The 27,566-nt window shown below is 41.7% G+C and overlaps 1 protein-coding gene across 4 annotated transcripts; it reads right to left on the bottom strand.

The window, feature by feature from the left end:
- Positions 1 to 593: 593 nt before the first annotated feature.
- On the bottom strand, positions 594 to 27,566 carry IDH1 (isocitrate dehydrogenase (NADP(+)) 1). 4 transcript variants are annotated; one of them, XM_007520176.3, is made up of 9 exons: positions 27,446 to 27,566; positions 22,385 to 22,522; positions 15,652 to 15,943; positions 12,493 to 12,598; positions 10,359 to 10,536; positions 7,876 to 8,027; positions 5,506 to 5,646; positions 2,706 to 2,868; positions 594 to 1,536 (listed from the first exon to the last, which is right to left on the bottom strand). In XM_007520176.3, exons 2-9 carry the CDS (start codon positions 22,504 to 22,506, stop codon positions 1,446 to 1,448), a joined length of 1,245 nt encoding a protein of 414 aa, XP_007520238.1. In that variant the 5' UTR covers positions 22,507 to 22,522; positions 27,446 to 27,566; the 3' UTR covers positions 594 to 1,445. The 4 variants fall into 4 exon arrangements, with proteins under 4 accessions (XP_007520238.1, XP_016042380.1, XP_060050006.1 ...); XM_016186894.2 differs by having other exon boundaries at positions 27,388 to 27,523; XM_060194023.1 differs by having other exon boundaries at positions 27,337 to 27,490.

Here is a 27,566-nt window from a genome sequence, read left to right as displayed (position 1 = left end):
TAAAAAATAAAGTTGCCCAAAGTGCTACTTTCTTTTTCCTCCTATCCTGTTTTTTTTTTTTAATTATCTTTATTTATTTATTGGAATAGAGACAGACAGAAGTCAAGAGGGAAGGGGATGATAGAGAGGGAGAGAGAAAGAGAGACACATGCAACAGTGCTTCACCACTTGCAAACCTTTCCTCCTGCAGGTGGGGACTGAGGGCTCAAACCTGGGTCCTTGTGCACTGTAACTTGTGTGCTCAAGTAGCTGTGCCACCACCCGGTCCTCAGAGTGCTATTTTCTTAAACAAAAATATGATTATGTCCCTACCTTCTGAACTCTTCCTGGGTTCCCTATCAGCGTCTATGATAGCACTAAACTTTAGCTTATGTATAGACTCAATCTTCTAATATTCCAGTCACTCCCTTGACCTTTACTTTGGTCCCTCTGCCCCTCTCCACTGTAGAATCCACATCGTACTGAATGTTCACTTACCTACTTACCCGCAGAGCAGGGATTTAAAAAAAACAATCAAATTCCTATTCCTAAGCCATATAGCATGATGCCTAGAAATCAAGGTGCACAAAGTGTAAAATAAAAACTCAGCGGAATAGTCATTAGCACTTAATTTTAATTAAGCTTAGGAGGAGAGGCCTAGTGTTTTTTAAAATCAACATATGAAAAAAGATCATATTTATATAAAAGAAATACAAGAGGCCAGCAGGAGTTTCAAAAGGGTGCAGGTGGTATTATTGCACCTGGGTGAAAGATGCTACTTGTAGTAGCAGAACACGTAGGCCGCACAAGGCCAGGAGGAGTAGACAAACACACAGGACAAACCTCCAGGTAGATTTGTTTGGGACTCCAAACTCTCCTGTGACCTCAGAAATGTTTAGCACTTTTGAAACATTCAACTAGAGCTCTTTACAGAAATGACCGCAGCCCTTAACACATCTTAGTCACACCCATGTTCTTCACTGATTACAGTCAAGGAAATCAGATGCAAATTGAACCTGCAGCTCTCCCTCACAGAATGGGACACCAAACCACTTAGCATCCTCAACCATGTGAAGCGGGAAACGAAGTCTATTTCTACTTGACACGTTTTAGGGAACAATACCACTGCTGCACTTTCAGCCTTTCAAGCATTCTTCATTTTGGTCATTGGTATCAAAAGATCAGAAAAAGTGACAGTGATCAGGGATGAACACTGAAGTAATTCCTAGGCCAACTAGTAGAAAATACAAAAGGAATTTCTGTCCCTGCCACATTCACGAAAGTGGCATTAACTGCATGTGTAAGAAAAAGGCTGTAAACTTATAGAAAAGAGAAGTTCAGGCTTCCAAACAAATTAAAAACTGATTCTGCCTTTATCCTTGAGTGTTACGTTATGCAGAAAAATGCAAACCACTGGACCTAGCTACAAAAAAATATAGACATGTGCTCCTAACCAAGGGATGACTTCAAAGTTTGGCTTGAGCTAATTTTATCTTCAGGTTTTCTCCAAGTTTGTCCATGAACTGAAAGGTATTCAAGTAGTCAGAAGGTTTCACACTAAGAGGAGAGAAAAAGAAAAGCAAATTTAGTTTGTCTCTCATATGGTAGCAGATAAAGGAAGTTTCGTGGGCACATTATTTAAATAGTAGCATTTACTATTAAATTAATTAATGTTAAGCTACATATATATATATATATATATCTCCAGTGAATATGTTAAAAGCTCAAGAAGCTGGTCCAGGTTATAGGTAGTGTGCATGGTGGATGAGTTCCTTCCCCCCCTCTGACTTCCCAACACACACACACACACACACACACACACACACACACACACACACTTCCTCGTCATGTAGCTTTGAGGGTTAAACTATCACAGAGCTTCAATTCAGACTAAGACTGAAACCATCCCCCTTTTTATTCCTCATTTTTATAACAAAATCTATATTTTTAAAATATTCATTTATTTCCTTTTGTTGCCCTTGTTTTATTGTTGTAGTTATTATTGTTGTTGTTATTGTTGGATAGGATAGAGAGAAATGGGGAGAGGAGGGGATGACAGAGAGGGGGAGAGAAAGACAGACACCGCAGCAGACCTGCTTCAACCAACGTTGACGTGTGAAGTGACCTCCCCTGCAGGTGGGAAGCCGGGGAATCCTTAAGCCAGTCCTTGCGCTTAGCTCACTGTGCTACCATACAACTCCCACAAAATCTATTTTTATAATAACAAAAGTAGTTTTTACCTACTTCCCTATGAAAAAGTCCGGTGGTGGTGGTGGGGGATTGAACCTGGGGCCTTCGGAGCCTCAGACATGAGAGTCTCTTTGCATAACCATTATTTGATCTACCCAACCCCTAAAAGGGGGTGTTTAAAAGAGACTCTCATGCTTGAGACTCTGAAGTCCCAGGTTCAACCCTCCACACTACCATAACAGTTATGTATAGTGTCTATTTTTCGCTCCCCCTGTCTTCCCCTCCTCTTTCCATTTCTCTGTATACTATCCAACAACGATATCAATAACAACAATAACTACAACAATAAAAAAACAAGGGCAACAAAAGTCAATAAATATTAAATAATAATAATAATAAAGTACTGATAGTATCCACTGGCCCCTCAACTGGAAGATGAATAGCAGTCAACTTATTTTCAAAAAGTATTGATGTTTTTTGAGCCTACTGAGGATAAGTGGTGATTTTCCACAAAGCTCAGGGCATCTTATACTTACTTGGGTAAACCTTTAATACAAGCGGCCAAGTCCTTGGTCATGAAGCCAGCCTCAATGGTTTCAATACAGACTTCTTCCAAAGCTTTTGCAAAGAAACTGAGCTCTTTATTATTATCGAGCTTGGCTCTGTGAGCTAATCCCCTTGTCCAGGCAAAAATGGAAGCTAAGGGAGAAAAAAAGTACACTTCAACCAGATCATTTAGAGGAACTCTCAAATGGTTCACGGTTCTTAAATATAAAACAGTTTTTTGCTTACGTGAGTGAGACTATTAGACACTATCCATATGGGCTGTGAGTTTCAGAAGATGTGGAAATATTTTAACAAACAGAAACTTTAAAAAGTGTATTTTTGTAGAGGAAATGCTTTGGGTTTTGTTATGTAGTAAAGCATGCTTTCATGGTGTAGTGGTCGTATTTGAAGCTTATGGCATCTACTAATTTGGAAAAGGTCACAATCTCTTCCCTTTTCTATATTGGTCTCTTCTCTTTCCCAGCTGTGATCTTTTTAAAGTGTTGTCCTTGAAACCTGGCTAGAAGGATCTGTGACCACAGAATGTGAGCTCAGACTGACAGGGATGCAGAGGTTACACAGGCTCCTGTGCTAAATACGAACAGACATGGGCCTTAGGTCAGATGGATGGGGTTTACAGTTAACGGTATTTATAGACTTTTCCCATATGTGCGAGCTACTCTCTGCCCTGATCCAGCTTTCCAGACCCATTCCCAACTCTGACACTATCTTCTCAGACAATACTTTTAGCTCACCTACACATTAGCTGTCTGACCCAGGCAAAAATTAGTAAAGTCATGGGCCCTATGAAATAGACCTAAAGTAGACTTCCTAGCTTCTTCCAACATGGAGACCCCAAATCTGCTATACTCTTACCTTTAGACTTCTAATAGTTAAACAGCTTGTTCTGCTTTATATCTTAATGCTTTTTAGCCACCAAGTCACAGATGCTACTATGATTCCATCCTGACTTCTCTGGGCAGAGGACCTCACCAATGTGTCCTAGAATCCCACTTCCCCAGAGTCCTACCCCACTGTGAAATAGAAACAACCTCCTGCATCCCATAATGATCCTGGGTCCATGCTCCCAGAGGGATAAAAATTAGTAAAGTTTTCAAGACAGGGGATCAGATACAGAACCCTGGTAGTGGGAACTGTATGGAACTGTACCCCTCTTATCCTATGGTCTTGTCAATATATTTTTTAAATAAATAAATGAAAAATAATAATAATAAAAGAAAAGATAGAAATAGGCTGGGGTTATGTACAGATAGACCTGTCAATGTCTTTGTCCAGTGGAGAAGCAATTAGAGAAAGCAGACCTCCCACCTTCTGCACCCCACAAAGATCTTTGGTTTATACTTCCAAAGGGACAAAGAATAAGGCACCTTCCAATGGATGGGATGGGACACAGAACTCTGGTGGTGGGAATTATGTGGGATTTTGTATCCATCTTATCCTACAATCTTGTTAATCATTATTAAAATCACTAATCAAAAGAAAGGGTGGGGGGGAGATAGCATAAGGGATATGCAAAGATACTCTCATGCCTGAGGTTCCGAAGTCCCAGGTTCAGTGCCCCACACCACCATAGGTGAGAGATAAACAGTGCTCTGGCAAAGAAAAAAAAAAATCTATCCACTGTCTCTTAAGAGTTTTAGTTATATGTGACACATCAACTGTACCAGAGGAAAAGGAAAATGTATGTTGATACTACCTTCTCAGTAATGTTTACTTTCCCAATGGAAAAACATATTTCAAGAGACATAAGAAAACAGTTCTTGGGGGTTGAGGAGATAGCATAATGGTTATGCAAAAACCTTTCAAACCTGATGCTCTGGGGTCCCAGGTTCAATCCCCAGCACCACCATAAACCAGAACTGAGCAGTGTTCTGGTCTCTTTCTTTCTCTCCATATCTTTCCCTCTGTATCTATTCTTTCTCATTAAAATAAAATAAAATAAAATAAAACAGTTCTTGTGGTGGTGGTAGCTAGTATAAGTGTTATACAAAGAGACTCTCATGCCTGAGGCCCGGGGTACACTGCCATGAACCAGAGATGAGCAGTGCTCTAGTAAGTAATATACATAAGGTAAATATAAAAGAAAAGGTTCATGTGTGTCGGGCAGTAGCACAGCTACTTAAGCACATGTGGCACAAAGCACAAGGACCACGGAAGGATCCCGGTTCGATCCCCGGCTCCCCACCTGCATGGGAGTCGCTTCACAAGCAGTAAAGCAGTTCTGCAGGTGTCTATCTTTCTCTCCCCCGTCTTCCCCATCTCTCTCCATTTCTCTCTGTCCTATCCAATAACGACAACATCAATAACAACAACAATAACTACAACAAGAGCACCAAAAGGGGATAAATATTTTTTAAAAAGGTTCTTTTTTTAATATTTATTTTCCCTTTTGTTGCCCTTGTTTTCATTGTTGTAGTCGTCGTTGTTAGATAGGACAGAGAGAAACGGAGAGCGAAGGGGAAGACAGGGGGAGAGAAAGATAGACACCTGCAGACCCGCCTCACCGCCAGTGAAACGCCTTATCGGCAGGTGGAAAGCCAGGGGATCGAACCGGGATCCTTCCACCCGTCCTTGTGCTTTGCGCCATGTGTGCTTAACCCACTGCGCTAGCGCCCGACTCCCAGAAGAAAAGGTTCTTATCTGTAGTACAAATCACTTGTTTGGTGAAGATTTTGCACACAAAACACTGGGCAGCCAAATAGGACGCTTCTGACTTGGGGGAATTCCACTTACCAGTTGAAAGCAACATGGCAGTGAACAAAGCCTTACCAATGGGGTTGGTGGATGTCTCCTGTCCATTCTGATGCATGCGATAATGACGTGTTACAGTTCCATGGGCAGCCTCTGCTTCTACTGTTTTCCCATCTGGACAAACTAGCACACTGGTCATCATGCCAAGAGAGCCATAGCCTATAAGTAACAACATAGCATACTGGGGTCAATTACATAAAGAGTCAGTACTGAGTCTTTCTGAGTGAAGACCAAAATTACTTCATCTTCAAAGTCCTCAGTAAACAGAATGATCATGAATACATGATGTTCTCAATAGTTCTACCTTTCAGAATCTAGGGTTAGTGCTATGAATCTTGCAGTCAAGGAATCCAGAATGGCCGTACTTTTTCCGCCCTCATGTATCTACGTCAAAGGCACCTGCTTGGTAATACAGGGCTCAGGGTCTGATGGCCTACATTCCACCCTTCTTCTTCCTGTGACTCGCTAACTACTGTGGCTCCCTGCCCCACACCTTTAAAAACAAACAAACAAACAAAAAAAAACCTGTGAAATAAGAGATAGTAAAGGCAGCTACTTATTTCACTGGGTTGTTGTGTGAATTAGGTGAGTACCCCCATATCCACATATGTATATGAAAAGAACATAGACTTATATGCCTTGGCGTACCACCTACCACAGGCAAAATTCAATATGTCTCTGCTAATCTTGCATGCAAATGCCCTGCTGTTGTGGGGAAATAATTAGTCAATGGGTACCTTATTGTTCATTGACTTGGTTGGATAGGGAAGAAAAGGCTGGCTAAAAACAGGATGGAACAACCCATTGCCAACCTCCCCACCACACACACACAAACACACTTTTTATATCCCCAACAAAATAATTCTATTTTTGTGATTTCCTATTCAGAGAACCGCATTATAACTTTCAAGTTCACACATTTAATCTTTCTTTTTTTATTTGCTCTTCTCAACTGGAATTGAAAGAATACGTTTCTCCATGTTTTTGTTGTTGTTTCTACCTCCAATAGTATAGTATAGAGTTTACAATAGGCAGACACTGTTCTTTTTTTCTTATCGAATAAGAAAACACTCCCCACCCCCAGCTTTGAATGCAGCCAGAAATGTCTGTGTGGGTTTATCATCTCCTTTCATATCATTATATTGGTCTAAGGTTTCAACAGACTCGCAAATATTTGAGAATATCATGACCACACTTGGGTTGAGTTTATCTATTAGTACTAGGAGATACTAGCTGATACCACTGTCAAAATAGAGACCAAAAATGACCTGTTTGATGTTAGTCCAAAGTAGTTCATGCCTTTAGATAAGTGTGAAGGGCGGGAAGTGGCACAACAGGTTAAGCACACATAGTACAAAGTGCAAGGACCCACACAAGGATCCTGGATCCAGCCCTGTGCTTCTCACCTGCCAATAGGGGGGAGGGGATCGCTCCACAAGTGGTGAAGCAAGTCTGCAGGTATCTATTTTTCAATCTTCCTACCCACCTCTTAATTTCTCTGTTTGCTATATAATAATAATAAATGGAAAAAGTGGCCACCAGGAGTAGTGCCAACCCTAGCCTCAGTAATAACCCTGCAGGGAAAAAGGAAAAAAAAAAAAAAAAAGGTAAGTGTGAACATGGAGACAATCCTGTTTCCTTTTAGTCTATGTTTAACTGCCTAAAGGTCATATTTATCTTTGAGTCTTGCCCAGACACAGAGCCTTGGTTCTAGGTACACAGTGTACTATTTAACACTGCATTCAAATTTGTATTTCAGTATCTACCAGTCATCACAATATTCCTTCGTCTTTGTGTTCAGTACAGACAATCTGAAAGATCTAGAGAAACAGAGAGGTTAAAAGAATTGCAAAACTTATCCATCCATCTGACATCAGAGTTATTTTTATCAGCTGATCTATTAGCTTTTCCTCTCTCCCTCCCCTCCATCCATCCATCCTTCCTTCCTTCCTATTGAGATTTTTTAGATCTACTCAATTCCACTGTTGCTGGTAGACTATTTTTTTAGATTAAAAAAAAATTTTTTTTTTTACTCGCCACCATGGTTATTACTGGGGCTCATGCCAGTGAATACACTGGTCCTAATGGCCATTTTTCCTTTTTTAAATTTAATTTTATTTTATTAGATAGGGCAGAGAAATCAAGAAGGGAAAGGAAAATAGAAAGAAGGAGAGGAAGAGAGACACCTGCAGACTTTCTTCAATGCTTGTTAAGTATATTTCCTGCAGGTGGAGGGGAGACTCGAACCTAGACCCTTGTGCTTGGTAATAAGCACACTTAACCAGGTGCATCACATTCTGGTACCCAAGAACTCCCCTTTCTAAACTGTGATATGACCTATCTGCCACAAAGCAGGTTTCACTTCCTCAGGGTCCACTAACTCCTTACCTTGGGCCACGGAATCCGACTGCACGTCACCATCATAATTCTTACAGGCCCAGATGAAGCCTCCCTCTGACTTCATAGCTTGGGCCACCATGTCATCAATGAGCCTGTGTTCATAACAGATGTTTTTGGCTTCAAACTGAGATTTGTACTGCCTGATAATTGAGAGAAAAAGAAAATTAAGAAGGAAAACTGGTTTTGTTAGGGATATTATCTATCTTTCCTAAAGGAGTGGGGTGGGGTTGGAAACAGCACTTTTTAGTTAGATGAACTGACAGGCATGGGCTCAAATTCCTGTCCAATCCTTTTTGAAAAGGGTGTCTTTATCCACTTTTCAGAAGGGTAAAAAAAATAAGTGACACACACTTTCTTTCTTTCTTTCTTTCTTTCTTTCTTTCTTTCTTTCTTTCTTTCTTTCTTTCTTTATTCCCTTCTGTTGCCCTTGTTGCTTTTTATTGATGTCATTGTTGTTGGATAGAACAGAGAGAAATGGAGAGAGGAGGGGAAGACAGAGAGGGGGAGAGAAAGATAGACACCTGCAGACCTGCTTCACCACCTGTGAAGCGACTCCCCTGAAGGTGGGGAGCCAGGGGCTTGAACCAGGATCCTTATGCCTGTCCTTGCTCTTTGTGGCACCTGCGCTTAAACCACTGTGCCACCGCCTGACTCCCTTTTTTTTTTTTAAATCTTTATTTATTGTGGTCCGGGAGGTGGTGCAATGGATAAGGCTTTGGACTCTCAAGCATGAGGTCCCGAGTCCAATCGCCAGCAGCACATGTCCCAGAGTAATGTCTGGTTCTTTCTCTCTCTCCTATCATTGCTCATGAATAAATAAATAAAATCTTAAAAATAACTTTATTTATTGGATAGAGATAGTTAGAAATCAAGAGAGAAGGAGGTGATAGAGAGACACCTGCAGCACTGCTTTCACCACTTGTAAAGCTTTCCCCTACAGGTGTCTCAAACCCAGGTCCTTAAGCATTGTAATACATGCACTCAACCAGGTGCGCCACCACTCGGCTTCAGATATACACTTTCATAGTCTGCAACACACTAATGCTTAGACAGGATTTCAGTTTAGAATTATATACTATGGAGGAAAAGAGACTATTCTGCTTGACCATGCAGGAAAGGGCTTTTATCTTTGGTTTGGTTAGAGAACAGGACGTGGAATTAAAAGATATTGAAGGGAGTTGGGCAGTAGCACAGCGGGTTAAGTGCAGGTAGCACAAAGCGCAAAGACCAGCATAAGGATCCTGGTTCAAGCCCCCAACTCCCCACCTGCAGGGAAGTCACTTCATAGGTGGTGAAGCAGGTATCTTTCTCTCCCCCCTCTGTCTTCCCCTCCTCTCTCCATTTCTCTCTGTCCTATCTAACAATGACGACAACATCAATAACAACAATAATAGCGACAACTGAAAAACAACAAGGGCAATAAAAGGGAAAATAAATGAATAAATAAAAAAAAGGGCAGCAAAAGGGAATAAATAAATAAATTATTTTAAAAAAGATATTGAAGGGGGTCAGGTGGTGGTGCATTTGGTTGAGCGCACATGTTATAGTGTGCAAGGACACAAGTTCAAGTCCCCAGTCCCCACCTGCAGAGGGAAAGCTTTGTGAGTGGTGAAGCAGGGCTGTAGTTGTCTCTCTGTCCCTCTCTATCTGCCCCTTTCCCTCTTGATTTCCAGCTGTCTCTATCCAATAAATACATAAAGAAAATAAAAATAAAAATATTGAAAATGTGTGCCCTGGAGGGCAAAGCGGTGGTGTTCCTGGTAGAGACACAAGTTACAATGTGCAAGGACCCAGGTCAAACCCTTAGTTGCCTCTGTAGGAGAAAAGCTTTACTAACTGTGGAGCAGTGCTGTGGATGTCTTCTCTCTCTCTTTCTCTCTCTTCCCTTTCCCTCTTGATTTCTCTGTCTCTAGCCAATACATGAATATTTAAACAAAAACTCATATTAAAACAAATGTGCACCCTGGTCTGAACATTTGCACATAGGAGTTATGTCATACACAACACATATTTACATATCATTGAATCCAGTGTTGTTACAAATATAAATTTAATTTCAAGTGACTACACTAGAGTTTTAAATCATGGTGGGCTTCTGAAAGAATGGGGGAGAGACTCGTATTTCCTAGGGAAAACAAACATAATTAAAGGTAACTAAAAGAAGGAGAGATTTAACTCAGAAACTCATCTTTGAAAAATTAGAACTCTCTGTTACTGACAGTAGTTTTAGCCCAACATTAAACAACTCTAACTCAATAATCAGTAAATGGGACCTTTACTTGAAATCACATTTGCTTCCTAAAAACAACTCAGAATGATTATAATTTTGTTTTAATTTTGCTGAATCTCAGTTTTTGCCCTGATGTTAAAAACACAGGGATGATTTTCATTCACTTTTTTTTTTCCTAGAACTAAAGGAAGAAAGATGCAAATTCCATCCTATAAGTACCAATGTCAAGAGTCATAGTTACTTCTCATATATATCCTGAAAGATGTCTTTAAAACGCCCATCATATTTCTTTAGGATAGTGTTCTTGGTGCTCAGATACAAAGGCCAACTCTTAGACAGAGCCATCTGGAAAGAACTGTGTGCAAAATCTTCTATTGACTTATCTTGATTGTACATCCCCATGGCAACACCACCACCATCTGTTGAGGGACACCAATGAGAAAAGAAAAAAAAAGAGAGAGGTCAATGGGATACAGTTGTAACAGTCCAAATCCATCCACCCCGGTCTCCACTTGTAGTGGGAAAGCTTCACAATTGGCAAAACAGTGCTGCAGGTGTCTTTGTAATATTTGCACTTGGTAGTATGTAAGCTTGACCTGGTATGCCACTGCCCAAGCCCCCCCCCAGGTGTCTCTTCCTAACTCCCCTCCAATCTCAATTTCTCTGTCTCTACCCCCTCCAAAAATAAATTTGCACATATGTATTTAAATATTCTTATCTTTATTTATTGGATAGAGAGAGCTAGAAATTGAGAGGAAAGGAGGAAACAGAAGGTCTGGGGAGGTAGCATAATGGTTATGCAAAGAGCCTTCCATACCTGAGGCTCCAAGATCCCAGGTTCAATCCCCAGCAACACTCTAAACTAGTGCTAAGCAGTGCTCTAATGAAAAAAAGGAAAAAAAAAATTGAAGGGACTGGGTGGCAGTGCACCAGGTCAAGCACACACATTACAGTGTGCAAGGGCCCAGGTTCAACCCCCAGTTCCCACCTGCAGGGGGAGAGTTTCACAAGTGGTGAAGCAGTGCTGCAGGTCTCTCTCTGTCTCTCTCTCTCTCTCTCTCTCTCTCTCCTTATCACCCCTTCCCCCCTTGATTTCTGACAGTCTCTGTCCAATAAATAAATAAAGATAATAAAAAAGTATTTTTAAAAAAAGGAAGGGGGAGATAGGGCCCTCTAAACATGTATTTTAAATATTGAGTCCACTTACTCTGTAGTAGCTGAACAAAATCTCAAAGACTGAAAATTCTTGGGACCAGGGGAGATGGCAGACTTTCACATCTGAAGCCCTAAAGGCCCCACATTCACTCCCTCCTACTACCACATGCCAGAGATATGCAGTGTTCTGGTCTCTCTCTCACACAAAAATGAATGCTTTAAGATCTTGGAGGACAGTGAATAATTATGCTACACATAATCACCAGTATTTCACAACTCTTATTAGTTGAACTCTGTTATTACTAAAAGACTTGATTCTGTGCCACTGCCAAGGCTTCAGGATGTGAATGGAGCTGAAACTGGCAGAACTGGATTCCATTAAAATGATATGATTTAGAAGAGGCGAGGAAAAAGCTAGCTTAAGTATACGGTTCAAGTTTTTGCTGGTGTGAGCGCTTTCAAGAATTTCAGCAGTGGAGGGAGAGGGCCCTCTGTTCCTTCAACAACTTTCAGGAGGGGCATACCACAAACGGACCTTTGAAGTAGCAGGATGGGATGAATGCAAAGGCAAAACTACTCACATAGAATTAATACTCAGAAGGACAAGAAGAAATTTTCAGCGAATACACAATGCAACCATTTCCAAATACCAATTTTATAAGATCAAAGAGCAGGATTCTAAGACAGGTGATTTGAAGCTATTAACGCAGACTTGATAGAATTAGTGAACAACAGATTAGTGCCAACTTTTCTCTAATTTCGAGAGAAGTGTATGCTTATCTACTTGTCTTTGTTCATTAAGTTAACTTGTAACAAAAGTTGTCCAGTTAGGTAGTGAGTTTCTTTATGCTTTTATCCATGCCATGGAAAAGTATGGAAGACAATTACTTTATTATTATTATTTTAAGATTTTTGTGTATTTATTTATTCTTGAGGGATATATGAGGAAAGAGAGAAAGAATCAAACATCATCCTGGTACATGTGTTACTGGGTATTGAACTTGGGATCTCATGCTTGAGAGGCCAATGCTTCATCCACAGACCATCTCCCAGACCACAAGGCAATTACTTTTTAAATTAGATTTTAGGCCCAGTAGAGTTGACACAGATTCAAGTTGTACTTTCAGATAGCCACACAACTAACTTAAAAAAAAAATTAATAATGTCTAGATGCTCCACAGAGAAATGAAGAATGTCGCTCAGTATGGACATATACATACCTTCAAAGTTATGTACCAGGTAAGTCTGTTTTTCAGATCCATCACTAGGTGTGTAGGTTATCTCTACTTTTCCAGGTCCAGGAATGACAAAGTCTGTTGCTCTGTACTGTGTGTAGAAGGGAGAAAAGGTATAAACATAATATTCTAACAGGAGTTATAGAGAAGTTTTTAAAAAATATCAGAAAACATAAAGCTGGAAGACATGGAGACAAACTGGGCAGTGAAGTTCGCCTTTTATTTTAAGCACAATGTTCTCAAGAGTTCCCCAAACTAGTTCATGGTGGGACATACTAAAAACCCCTATTTACTGGGTGCCTACCATATTAGGAATAGTTTTCTGAGCACTGATTCCTGAGCACTGATATGGATCACACTGCTTTTAAGGATGATTGGATTTCAGTGTCAGGAGTCCTTGCTTTTAAGGTTCATTCAGGAGATAAGCCACTTTCTATAAAAGTTGGAAACCTCACTTTCAGTACAGAATTTTGACTTTGTTTAGCTAGTGGTTTTGCTGTTTGGTTTGGCAAGGAGACTACTTGTGGAGAAGTACAGAAACTATGTTGTTGTTGTTTTTTTCTTTAGAAGGATTTTTCTTCCCTTGGTAGTTCTTATACCAGGAAGTCAACACTTAATTCAACTATTCATTTCCATAATTATAAACTGTTTTATAATTATATCTGCTGACTTCAAGTTTAATTATTCTATTTTAAGTCTGAAGAAAATGATTGCTTAGGCGAGAAAGATATGGTTATATATACAGATTCTCATGCCTGAGGAGTCTTTGGTTAAATTCCCCAGTCTAACTAATTCTAGTGTTCCGGCGGTGGGCAGAGGGGAGCAAAAAAGAAAAAAAAAAGATTGTTTTATTAATTAACTAATTATTACCAGAGCACTAACCTGAGACTTTGGTAAGTCTCTTTGCATAACCATTATGCTGTCTCCCCTGTGAAGATAACTGCTTTATTAAGCTGAGACTTTACAATTACACTGACATAATATTTAGGTTTTCTTTAATATTTATTTATTCCCTTTTGTTGCCCTTGTTTTTTATTGTTGTAGTTATTATTGTTGTTGTTATTGATGTTGTCGTTGTTGGACAGGACAGAGAGAAATGGAGAGAGGAGGGGAAGACAGAGAGGAGGAGAGAAAGATAGACACCTGCAAACCTGCTTCACCACTTGTGAAGCAACTCCCCTTGTGAAGCAGGTGGGGAGCTGGGGGCTCGAACTGGGATCCTTATGCTGGTCCTTGAGCTTTGCGCTACCTGCGCTTAACCCGCTGTGCTACTGCCTGACTCCCATAATGTTTAGTTTTAAGTCCTACATTATCCCTTCATGTTGTCCAGTCTCTCCCAGAGGCCCAGGAGAGGGGATGCAAATCCAAGCTTGGTAAGGAGAAACTTATTTTGAGAAACAAGATCACTTCTTAGTAAGTTTGACAGAAACAGACTACTCATTTTCATTTGTGCTCCACTGAAGACATTACTGTTTATATAATTTTTAAATAACCCTGGTTATTTCCAAAATATTTTCCACATCTACAGCAAGTCAGCAAAACTACTGTCCGGCATCTTTCTGCTCTGTAACACAGGCTACACGCAGACCAGCTAAGGTGATCGTGAAAGGATATAGTAGGCAAAGACCCACTGTGGAGGGTCATCCATCCCTACCCTCTGTACAGGGGAAGCAACAAGTCTTCTTTGCCCTGGTCATGTCCATACTGGAGCAAAGGTCTATAAGGATGATACACTACCAAGCCACCACCCCTTAGTTCTAGAAGGTAGAGTTCACACTGTAATATATGGTTCATTCTATATGGAAGTGGCTTTGAGAAAGCATATGAAAATTTTGTTAGTACAGAAGTAGCAGGAGAAATCAAGCTTGTATTTGAGACTTTCTCTACTTTTTTTAAAAATATATATATATATTATATTATTTATTTATTATTGGATAGAGACAGACAGAAATTGAGAGAGGAGGAGAAGGCAGAGAGGGAGGGAGACAAAGAGACACCTGCAGCCCTGCTTCACCAATCATGAGGTCTTCCTCCTGCAAGTGGTACCAGGGGCTTGAACCTGGGCCCTTGCAGACTTTAATGTGTGTGCTTAACCAGGTGAGTCAGACTTCTCTATTTTTGATACTACAAACATACATGTAGGCGCCATTAACATAGGGTCTATACTTCTCAGGGAATACCTGTCACAGAGTCTCTTGCAGTAGACTGTGGCACTGGTGATAACTTGTTATTTTAATTTAAGACTTTTTTTTTTTTAACCAGAGCACTGATAAGCTCTGGCTTATGGTGGTGCAGGGGATTGAACCTGGGACTCTGAAGCCTTAGGCATGAGAGTCTCTTTGCATAACCATTATGCTATCTTTTTTTTTTTTTTTTTTTTTTTAATCAGAACACTGCTTGTTTCTGGCTATGGTGGTGTGGGGGACTGAACTTGGGACTTTGGAGCCTCAGGCATGAGCTCTACCAAAGGTTTCTTGCCATGGAGTACAGATCCCCTAATAGAAATGAAGATGCTTCAGCCCGTGGAGTGGCCATAGACCCAGTCCACCCGGTAACTGTGCTCCTTGATCTTAAGAAAAGAATGTTGGAAAAAAAGTATTTGCAGCTACTAAATCAGTTTCTCCTTTTATGTGTAGAATGATAAAGTTCATCATAATCCAGGGTGTTGCTCAACTCACCCTCCCCAATAGGATCATGTAGCAAGATTCAAAATGCTTGAGCCCTAGAGAATTCCGATTCAGCTGGGGACAAGTGGAGGATAAAGCCAGCGGAATTAAGACAAACAAACAACAACAAAATAAATACATAGTCACAGACTTGGATGAACCGACCACAGGAAGATATCTCTTTAAAAAAAAAAGTGATAATATTATATATTTTTATGTAAAGTAAGATGAAGGGAGGAAAAAAAATGTCTGAAGAAAGTTCTTTGTATTGAAACAGCTGCACACCTGTAAGATTAATGTATTTACTTCTAAGTAGGTACAAATATACAGATATACAGGCATATGCACCTTGCACCTCAGTTTTGCACCTTGCTGCCTGCACTGAGAGATAATGATAAAACATATAAATCAGAACTGCTGGGCAGAAAAGACCAGGGGAAAACAATGTGGAAAATTAAATCGTGCCAGTCTGACTTACTTGGTCTCCATAAGCATGGCGGCCTATGATGATGGGTTTTACCCACCCACTCACAAGCCGGGGGATATTTTTGCAGATAATAGCTTCCCTAAAGACAGTGCCACCCAAAATATTTCGGATGGTGCCATTTGGCGACTTCCACATCTGCTTCAACTTGAACTCCTCCACCCTCTTCTCATCCGGGGTGATGGTAGCACACTTGATACCAACATTGTACTTCCTGATAGCTTCTGCAGCATCCTTGGTGACTTGATCATTGGTGGCATCCCGATTCTCTATTCCTAAATCATAGCTGGAAGGGGAAAATAATTTTTATTAATGAGTGATTTAATAATGATCATCAAGACTGTAAGATAACAGAGGTAATTTCCACAACTCCCACCGTTAAGAGTTTCATGTCCCAGCCCCTCCACTGGAAGCTTCCTATTCTTTATCCCTCTCTGGGAGTATGAACCAGAATTCTCTCTCTTTTTTTTTTTTTAATTTAAGAAAGGAGACATTAACAAAACCGTAGGATAGGAGGGGTACAACTCCACACAATTCCCACCACCCGATCTCCAAAGAACCAGAATTATTTATGGGATGCAGAAGGTGGAAGGTCCGGCTTCTGTAATGGCTTCTCTGATGGATATGGACATTGGCAGGTCAATCCATACTGCCAGCCTGTTTCTATCTAGGAAGAGGAGAATTTTAAGTGAGAATTTTTTTTTTTTTTTAGAAACTGATGACTGACTGAGGAGTTACCATTATTGTATGCGTGGTTCTGGCCTCCATAGCTGGCACTGAGGGAAATGAAGCCCTGAAGCCAACTCGATGTGTAAACCCGGAACATAGATGATGGCTGCTTGAGAGTTGGGACGTAGTGCAGCGGGTTAAGCGCAGGTGGCGCAAAGCTCAAGGACAAACTTAAGGATCCAGGTTCGAGCCCCCGGCTCCCCATCAGCAGGGGAGTCGCTTCACAGGCGGCGAAGCAGGTCTGCAGGTGTCTATCTTTCTCTCCTCCTCTCTGTCTTCCCCTCCTCTCTCCATTTCTCTCTGTCCTAGCCAACAACGACGACATCAATAACAACAATAATAACTACAAGGACAAGAGGGAAAAAAAATGGCTGCCAACAGCAATAAAACCCTTAAAGAGGCCGCACTGCTGGGTTGTGCCTGTGTCGGAAGAAACTAGCTAGAAGGAGAAGTAAATGAACACCACTGTGCTCTAGCCCTTTGCCAGATCCTCATAACACACAGGCAACCTGCACAGGAGCAATTTTTTCGCAGACTTCCATCTATAGAATTAGCGTGTGGGCTGCGCGGTGGCGAAGCGGGCTAAGCGCACTTGGTGTAAAGCGCAGGGACTGGCGCAAGGATCCCGGTTCGAGGCCTGGCTCCCCACCTGCCGAGGAGTTGCCTCACAGGCGGTGAAGCAGGTCTGTAGGTGTCTGTCTCTCCTCCTCTCTGTCTTCCCCTCCTCTCTCCATTTCTCTCTGTCCTATCCAACGACAACAACAGCAATGTCAACACTAACATTAACAACAACAAGAGTAACAACAAGGGCAACAAGATGGGAAAAAATAGACTCTAGGAGCAATGAATGCATAGTGCAGGCACTGAGCGCCCCAGTAATAACCTTGGAGGCAACAACAACAACAAATATATATATAAACAAACAAAAAATTAGCATAAGATGTAACCTACAACAGCATTTTACATACAGCTCAGAGGGTACAAAGGACTGTTGTGTTCTTTGGCACTATAGTGGTGGAAGTTAAAGATGTGGCAGTTGGTGCCAAATATGCTAACGAGTTTTTCATAAATGCTGGTTACTTCACATGATGACCCTTGCCCTAATTCCCAAGCAACTGTCTTTGTTCTGAAAACAAGCTTGTGATTTAATTGGATGTGTAATGGAATACAGTAGTGGTTGTATATGCTCCAGAAAGATATAGCTTATTACACACCAACACACACATTCAGAACTGGGCAGAATGTTGCTTGTTCATGGCACACTAAAAATGTTTGTGGGCTGGCAAGACTGCATAATGGTTATGTAAAAAGGCTTTCATGCCTGAGGCACCAACAGGTTCAATTTCCAGCACCACTACAACCTAGAACTGAGCAGTGCTCTGGTAAAATAAAGACAATCATTAAAATAAAATCCTAAAACTTAGTTTAAGTATGTTATTTACTGAAAGCAGTAAATCCAAAGCAGTAATGAAGCAGTTTATTCTTCAGGGTCAAAAAAAAAATTTTTTTTTCAGCTTTCAAAACCCACTACACCATTAAGCTTATCTATTTCACTTTTTAGCTTATATAGGTTACTTTCCTTAGATATTGCAAGTTATGATGCAAATACAAAGACAGCATACCTGGGGCAAGGCAGTGGCACAACTGGTAAAGCACACAAGATACCAGGTATGAGGACCCCAGTTCAAGCCCTGACTCTCCACCTGTGGTGAGGAGATGGCACTTCACAAGTGGCAGAGCAGGTTACAGATCTCTCTCTCTTTCTCTCTGTTTCTATTATATTAAAAATAAATAAATAAATAACTTCTAGAAAAATTTCTTAAGTATTTATTTTCCCTTTGGTTGCCCTTGTTTTTTATTATTGTTGTAGTTATTATTGTTGTTATTGATGTTGTCGTCGTTAGATAGGACAGAGAGAAATGGAGAGAGGAGGGGAAGACAGAGAGGGGGAGAGAAAGATAGACACCTGCAGAACTGCTTCACCACTTGTGAAGCGACTCCCCTGCAGGTGGGGAACCGGGGGCTTGAACTGGGATCCTTACGCCAGTCCTTGTGCTTCGCACCACGAGCACTTAACCCGCTACGCTACTGCCAGACTCCCAAGTAACTTTTTTTTAAAGATAGCACTCTTGATGCATTTACAAGTGAAAATAATTCTGGAGGGCTGAGAAACAGTTTATCTTGTAGAACACAAACTTAATCATGCACAAGGACCGGAGCTCGAGTCCCCAGTCCCTACATGGGAGCACCATGCAGAGAGGATGTTTCACAAATGGTAGAGCAGTGTTTGGAGTCTCACCTTCCTGCTCTGCCTCTCTCCCCTTCTCATCTTCTATTTTTTAAAAATATTTATTTATTTATAAGAAAGATAGGAGGAGAAAAAGAACCAGACATCACTCTGGTACATTTGCTGCCAGGGATTGAACTCAGGACCTCGCGCGTGAGAGCCCAACGCTTTATCCACAGCGCCACCTACCACACCACTTATTTTCTATTTAAAAATGACAGAGAGAGTGGGGATCGGGTGGTGGTGTGCCTGGCTGAGTCCATATATTACAATGCACAAGCACCCAGGTTCGAGACCCTGGTTCCCACCTGCAGGGGAAAGCTTTGCATAGGTCTCTCTCCATCTCTCTTCCTCTCTACCCCTCCTGCCTTCCTCTCCATTTCTGATAGTCTCTATCCAATAAGTAAAGGTAATAAATTAAAAAAAAAAGACTGACTACCAGGAGTAATGAAATTATGAAGGTGCCAAACCCTAGTGAAATACTTGGTTGAAAAAAAAAGTTCTAATCTGTTTAGACAGTTTATAGATTAAATCTAACAAAGTCTGAGGTCAGGCCATGGCACAACTGGTTAAATGCACACATCACAGTGCATAAGGACCTGGGTTCAATCCCCTGGCCCCCACCTGCAGGGGGAAAACTTCATGTGGTGAAGTAGGGCTGCATCCGTTTCTCTGTTTCTTTTTTTTTTCATTATTATTATTTTAAAAATATTTATTTATTATTTATTCCCTTTTGTTGCCCTTGTTTTATTGTTGTAGTTATGATTGATATCATTGTTGTTGGATAGGACAGAGAGAAATGGAGAGAGGAGGGGAAGACAGAGAGGGGGAGAGAAAGATAGACACCTGCAGACCTGCTTCACCGCCTGTGAAGCGACTCCCCTGCAGGTGGAGAGCCAAGGGCTTGAACCGGGATCCTAAGGCAAGTCCTTGCGCTTTGCGCCACCAGCGCTTAACCCGCTGTGGTGCCACCCGACTCCGCTCTTTCCCTCTGTTTCTTTTCCCTCTTCCCTCTCAATTTCTCTGTTTCTATCTAATAATAAATTAATAAAAGTTAAATCTAAAAATCTATTATTTTCTGGCACAGGGAATGCTAAAAATCTATGCGTCTAATGCTAAATCAAGAAATGCAGTTAGAACTTTCCACATTCATAGAACCCACTTTTCACTAGAAAAGTCTATCAGCATATTAATGGATTATTTTATTTTATTTGTATTATCTTTATTTATTTATTGGATAGAGACGGCCAGAAATCAAGAGAGGAAGGGGCGATAGGGAGAGAGACAGAGGCACCTGCAGCCCTGCTTCACCACTTGCCAAGTATTCCCCCTGCAGGTGGGGACTGGGGACTCGAACCTAGGTCCCTGAGCACTGTAACATGTGTGCTCAACCAGGTACACCACTGCCTGGCCCTAAATTAGTGGATTTTTCACTTGGCTTCTAAATTGATCCTGCCCGCCCCACTTTTTTGGTAGAGACAGTGAAAGAGACCAGAGCACTGAAGCTGCCTTCAGTGAGGTGGGGTCAGGGATTGAACCTGAGTTCCACATATGACTTCTTAACATTTCTTTTTATTTATTTAATTAATTAATTTTTTACCAGAACATTGATCAGCTCTGTATTATGGTGGTGCAGGGGATTGAACCTGGGACTTTGGAGTTTCAGGCATGAGAGTCTTTTGCATAACCATTATGCTATCTATCCCCCTACTTCTTAACATTTCTAAATGAAAAGAATGAATAAATATATCATTTGGACCACTATCTAGTTTATAGAAAATGGACCAAATTGCTTCATTTCCATCGCAAAGAATAAGTCATCTAGTAGTAGCAAGTTTGTAATACCTAAATTCATTTGAGCTTCCAAAAATTCTTTAGTCTGTTATCTTGGGATTTTTCTTTCTAGGCATAGTGTGTATCTTTTAAAAGTTCTCTCTCTCTTTTTTTGCCTCCAGGGTTATTGCTGGGGCTTGGTGCCTGCACTACGAGTCCACTGCTCCAAGGAGGCCATTTTTTCCCATTTTGTTGCCCTTGTTGTTGTCGTCGTTATTACTGTTATTGTTACCACTGATGTTGTTGTTGGATAGGACAGACAGAAATCGATAGAGGAGGGGAAGACAGAGGGGGAGAGAAAGACAGACACCTGCAGACCTGCTTCACCGCTTGTGAAACGACCCCCCTAGCCCCTGCAGGTGGGGATCCTTATGCTGGTCTTTGAGCTTTGCGCCGTGTGCGCTTAACCCACTCTGCTACCGCCCGACCCCCTTAAAATCTCTTATGCTTCTAGGTTAAAGACTTTTTGAAAAGCATCTCTGTGGTTATCACATTGGCAAGAACACTACAAAATCATATACTGCTCTATAATAGAACATTACTTATAAAATCTTTAATCCACCAGAATGGTGTTTTTATACTTCATAGCCTATATGTGTGTTATCAGTCCTTTGTATGGTTCAATATAGACACTGCCAACAGTTTAGACCAAGAAGAATTGAAGAGTGCCTAAGAACACTACGTAAATTTAATGTCCAGGGGCCAGGTGGCAGCATACCTAGTTAAGCACACATGTTACAAAGGGAAAGCTTTGCAAGTGGTGAAGCAGTACTGCAGGTATCTCTCTCCCTCTCTATCTCCCTCTTCCTTCTCAATTACTGGCTGTCTCTATCCATTAAATAAATATACTTTAAAAATAATATTAATAAAAGAAATTTATCATCCATACCCAAGCAGTTAAGTCCTTGAGATACAGTCTGAATTATTCTGGGTGAAGGCGAACACGATTATCCTTGCTAATAATCTGACTGAAATTGTTACTCAACATTACTTTGCCCATGAAAAAACAAACAAACAAACAAACAAAAAACCTCGCCTCTATCTAGTTTAAATATATGATGAGTGTGAACAAGTTTATGAAAAGCAAAGGGAAGGAGGAAAGAATCTCATGAGAACTTTCCTATCATTTCAATCACTTGGCAAAGTTTCAAGTCTGTAGGACACAGACAGAGGAAACTTTTACAGAAAGATAAGAATTGAATTAAGTAACTAGAAGGGTTCCTTCTGTGTCAAAGGGGCAAAGGCAAGGAATAAAAAAAAGGGGGGGTGGAGGCAGAAAGACGAGAGGTCCACTGACTACTTCAGCAGTGTTGTAGAAAAGAGCTTGAAACGACAAAGACAAACTTCTAGGGCGGGAGGAGATAGCATAATAGTTATGCAAAGAGACTCTTATGCCTGAGGCTCTGAAGTCCCAGGTTCAATCCCCCAAACCACCATAAGCCAGAGCTGAGCAGTGCTCTGGTGTTTCTCTCTCTGAATCTCTCTCAAAAATAAAATAAAAATAAAATACAAAAAAAAAAAAAAAAGGACAAACTTCTGTTATCTACATTTACTTCACGGTCTAGTGAGTGTATAAGCACTAGTGATACTCCTTATTGGTCAATGATTTATTTATTATCACAAATAACTTCACAAGAAAAAGAGACTTACAAAGAAGAATCACTTTGATCCCAATATTAATTCTTCTCTTTTGTACACTGAGCCTACCAGCCTTTCCAGCAATATGTTAAAACTAAAATAGATGATTCATTTGCATACCTACTCTTCCCTCAAAAGTTCTAATCACAAGACACAGCAATATCTATATAAAATAGTTATACACTGACATCACGCAGGTTATGCTTTGAGTTTTGGTACATGGAGAAGAAATTCACTCACCTGTGCAAGTCCAATTCCACAAAGGGAAAAATGAGTTTTTCTTTAATCAAGTTCCAAATGATCCGTGTCATTTCATCTCCTTGCATCTCAACCACCGAACCACCACGGATTTTCTGAGACATTTTGACTTCAATAAACCTCTACAAAGAAAAAAAAAAAAGATAAGACATATGGCTTATTATTTATTTCATTACTGCATAAAAACAAAATGCAACAGCCTGTGGTGAAGAAATATCAGTGCACAGTTGGGCATGGTGCAGCAACACTTGATTTGAGGAGGTATAAATCTGTACCGCTAAGACAGCCTCGCAAAACACTGCCTCAAAAAATAAATCAATCAACAAAAAAGTCTAAATGATTTGGAAACTACTAAAATAATTCTTAATAGTATGACTGCATAAAACATGAATCACAGCAGTTACAAGTTCGAATTACAACGTTCCCTATAAAAATACTGTGTTGTTTCTTGTGTGGGACTTACTTGTTTACAACAACCCTGAGTGGTGAAATTCTTTTCTCATTTCAGTTTGTTAATAAGATAGCTTTCCCTGGCAGAGAGTAGCAAGATAGCATAATGGTCATGCAAAGAGACTCTCATGCATGAGTATCCAAAGTCCCAGGTTCAATCCCCCCACACCACCATAAGCCAGAGTTGAACAGTGCTCTGGTGGGATGCATTGGATCGATCTTCTCGTGGTGCATCCCGTGAGTACCCATTCATTGGGGAAACTGACGATCCTTCCTAGCCTACTGAATCCACATGGATCCTGGATCCCAGTCACTTTCAAAGCCAGCAACAAGCAGCTCCTGACAGCTTTCAACCTGACGCTGTTGACTGGCTATGGAAGAAGGGCAAACGCTAGAAGAAGAGGAGGAGGGGGAGGGGAAGGGGAGGGGGAGGGGGGAGGGGGGAGGAGGGAGAAGAGGGAGAAGAGGGAGAAGAGGGAGAAGAGGGAGAAGAGGGAGAAGAGGGAGGAGAAGAAGAAGAAGAAGAAGAAGAGGAGGAAGGAGAAGGAGAAGGAGAAGGAGAAGGAGAAGGAGAAGGAGAAGGAGAAGAAGAAGAAGAAGAAGAAGAAGAAGAAGAAGAAGAAGAATTATTGCTCTGGTAAAATGAAAAAAAAAAAAATTACAAGATAGCTTCCCCAAGGACTAGGGCAAGGCCAGGGCATGGGGATGGTGCCTGACCCTGTAATGTGCTCTCGATAGCATAATTATCACATCATTTTCACAATGTTACAATTATTAGAATACTTCTATCCAATTCATTTGACTGGGCCATCAATGTGAATAGAATGTTGAATGCTAATATTTTCTCTCATTTAAGAGGCCATTTTAGTTAAAATAACTAGCCTAGAGATTCAACTTTTGCAACCCACGTTGGGAAAGCTAAGTACCACACAAGAAACAAGCCTATAAATGAAAGATGAAGAATTCCTTCCTGGCCAGGTGGTGGCACACCTGGTTGAGTGCACATATTACCATGTGGAAGGACCTGGGTTCAAGCCCCCGGTCCCCACCTGCATGGGGAAAGCTTTGCAAGTGCTGAAGCAGTGTGGCAGGTGTCTTGTTTGTCTATCACTCTCTTCCCACTTGATTTCTGGCTGTCATTATCCAATAAATAAATAAAGATAATAAAAAATTAAAAATAAAGAAGCTTAAAAAAATTTTTTAAATTCCTTCCTGGTGAAGCATGGTGGATAAAGAGGTAGCACAGTGGATAAAGCATCAGACTCTCAAGCATGAGGTCCTGAGTTCAATCCCCAGCAGGACAGAGTGATGTCTGATTCTCTCTCCTTCTAGCTTTCTTATTAATAAACAAAGATCTTTAAAAAAAAAATTCTGGTAGATAGAATGGGGTGGGGGTAGATAGCATAATGGTTATATAGTGAGACTCTCATGACTGAGGCTCCAAAGTCCCAGGTTCAATCCCCCACACCACCATAAGCCAGAGCTGAACACTGCTCTGGTTTAAAGAAAAAAAAAAATCCTGGTGGAATTTTCCTCGAGATAATAATGGACATTACAGGCGTCAAGCTAAATATAAATCTAAGATGTTCTCAGAGATATCTGTATGTAGAAAAGTCACTGACTGCTCAAGAGCCAAGCTTATCCCTAAAGTCTTTCTTTGTATGTCAACTTTGGAACTGTTGTGGCCACTTGTGGGCGACAGGAAGCTGACAGAGAGCAGGACAGGGAAGCAGAATTGTTCCAGGAGGAACAATTCAGAAAGGTTGGAGTGTCCCCACTGGACCAAGTAAAACTAAGAGGCTTAAAGGAAGGCTATGTTCTGTTTGTTCCCTGAGATGCAGAGAAGCCCGAGACTGCTGTAGCTATCTGCTCCCTTGTAGGATGCTCTAGTACAAATCGACAGCAACACAACCAGCTGAACTGTGCTTATCCCCTTAAAACATAGCTGAACACAGGAAATGAGAGGACTGACTTAAATGCTGTCACTAGTAGACTACAAGCTTCAGCTCCTTGTGACCAATCAGGATATATTCCTAATGCTCAGAACCATTTTCACTTCACACATTTGCAGTTTTAGAATGCTGCTTTAGGGAGGCTGGGCAGTGGCACAGTTGGTTAAGCACACACATTACAGTGCACAAGGACCTGGGTTCAAGTCCCTGCTCACACCTGTAGGGGGAAAGAGTGGGGAAGCGGGACTGCGGTTGTCTCTCTCTCTCCCATCTACCTCCTCACTCTTCTCAATTTCTGGCTGTTTCTATCTAATAAATAATAAGTAAAAGAAAATAAAAAATAGAATTCTGCTTTAGGAGGTCCACTAGACTACCACTGGAGAACCATCTGGAACTCAACCAGAATAGCAGAAGTGAGCAAACTGGTATGAACGAGTCAATTATTTTTCATCTGTAACTTCAAGTAGAATTTACAATACAGATGAACACATATTACTCTGTCAAATGGCTCATACTGGCTGTCACATGCTTTTGCATTTAAAACAAAGCCATAAAAAACAGACAGTAACCTTATCTTGGTCTTGCTACTACAATTCAATGGTTATATCCCTTCAGAACACTATGCAAAAGGTATGACTTGGCCCTTTTTCCTTAAAATGAAATAAATACAGTTAATAGTAAGTCACATAACTGAACTTTCAGCACTTAGTGTTAGTAATTTTAGGTTATTTCCTCTTTAGTCAAAACAAACGTTTCCTGCAGTTATCTCTATATCTCTTCTCTTATTTGAATTCCATGGGATGGGCTCTAGGCTCACTGCATTCACTTCTCTAACTTTGTTCCTCAGACCGCCACCACCCAAAGCCTAGTTACAGGAGGAAAGAGCCTTTCAGTAGGCAGATTCATTTAGTCTCCAAGTTGAGAAATTCCAGTCTCCTGACACACTTGCACAACCTTCCCCCCACCAAAAAAAAAAAAAAAAAACTTGGACAATAGAGTAATATAATGGGAGGAAAAATTAGCCACTCAACCTATAATAGGTATTATTTGTATTTTCATCATTGCCCAGTTTTTAACCTTTTTTAAAATTTAAATTATTTTATTTATTTAGTTTTGAGAGCGATCCAGAGAGGAAGACACAGAGAGAAACACCAGAGCACTGCTCAGCTCTAGCTTATGGTGGTGAGGGGGATTGAACCTGGGACTTCAGAGCCTCAGGCATTATGCTATCTACCCCCGCCCACCTTTTTTTTTTTTCTTAAGCCGAGTTCATGATCTACAATAACTCTGATTCAAAGAAAACAAGGAAGCTGTAGCAAATTATCACTAAGAATATTCCTGACTTTCTCCCTAGCTGCTAGCTGTGCTTCCGCCTATCTCTAAGACCTCGAAGGCCAATGAGAGAAGCAGGACATCAAGAGCAGAACTGGGAGACAGGGCTAACTATCACTTTTCTAGGGAATGGACTTCTAACTACCCCAGTGTCAAACTTGCAGACCCCGGAGGAATGGGACTTCTTTCTTAAAAACAAGAGACAAAACAATAGAAGACTAAACATACAAACACTCCAAGGGCGCGGGGGAAGGGAGAGTTTTTAAAACTGATCCGACTACCCGATGTCTCTGGTCTAAAGTACAGTGCTGCGTGTACCTTGAGGGGGCAAAGGGCAGTCTTGAAACCCTAGACACCTTCCGAATAAAGGTCGCAGGGAGGGCACCAATTTTACACACCCACAGGAGGGTGCGTCCTGGGTTGGGTTGCCGGTCAGCTGGGCTTTGGGTCTGCATGGCCTTAGGGCGCTGTGGCCTGCAGGCTCCAGGGCCAGCGATGCCCTTGAGGTCTAACTGGGCAAGAGGGCTGCAAAGCAAGCCGTATGGGGTGTTCATTTTAGGCTTCCATATTCACCTCGATGTCGTGGGGAGACGGGGGAAGCGAACTTCTAAACCTCAGACAGCAGGAGCAACCGGACAATGCCTTTGAACTCCAGACCACCTCGGGGGTGCGGGCGGAGGCGGAAGTGTGACCCCCTCCCCCAATCCTCTCTGAGGGGCCGCCCCTGGGCTTGCGGACATCCCACTGAAAAGCCCAGGGTTCCGCCCCTCCACACCCCGCAGGCGGACTCCACCAGCTCGACTTCCAGCTGCTCCCAGCGGCCAGAGTCTGCCTTACAGGCCCAAGACCTCCACATTTCTTTGAAGCCCACCCCCACCCACCCACCCATGCCGCACCTCCCCCCCCCCTTAAACCCAATAGTCTGGTTCTCTCCCAGCAACCAACAAACACCGCGGTTTCCTTTCTGCATGCAGACGTGGATTTCCATTTTGCATGTAACTTCTCGCCTCCCAATGTCACCCTCCTGTGCCCAAGAGCTGGCATTGCACAAATCTGCGCACCAAAAGCCCCTGCTTCCTTTGCCTTTCCTGGGCCCAGTACCGGGATCCCTCCCACCCCGCACCCCTCCTTTTCAGCCGCTGCCCCTCGCCGCTAAGTCCCAGCCTCCATAGCCAACATCTTCCTTTTGCCCACCCGGACCTACCCGCAAAGCCTCAGGCCGAGCGGCTTTCAGAGCCTGCAGCTAGTTACCTGCAGCAGGGCGAGACGTGCTGGCCAAGAGTCAGGGGCGCCACTCGCTCCCACGCACCTGTGTCTATACTGGCAATTCCAGCTGATTCAGTTGCACACACCCGCTCTCCAGACACCCAGAAATCAGTTGGGGGCGGGGCTTTTCATCTTCCCACCTTTTGTCCCCTCCGGAGCCAGCC

This window comes from Erinaceus europaeus, chromosome 7, assembly GCF_950295315.1.
Source record: "Erinaceus europaeus chromosome 7, mEriEur2.1, whole genome shotgun sequence".
Lineage (NCBI taxonomy): Eukaryota > Metazoa > Chordata > Mammalia > Eulipotyphla > Erinaceidae > Erinaceus > Erinaceus europaeus.
Note: the sequence above shows the minus strand (reverse complement) of the source record. Positions and strands in the feature narration are given on the sequence as shown.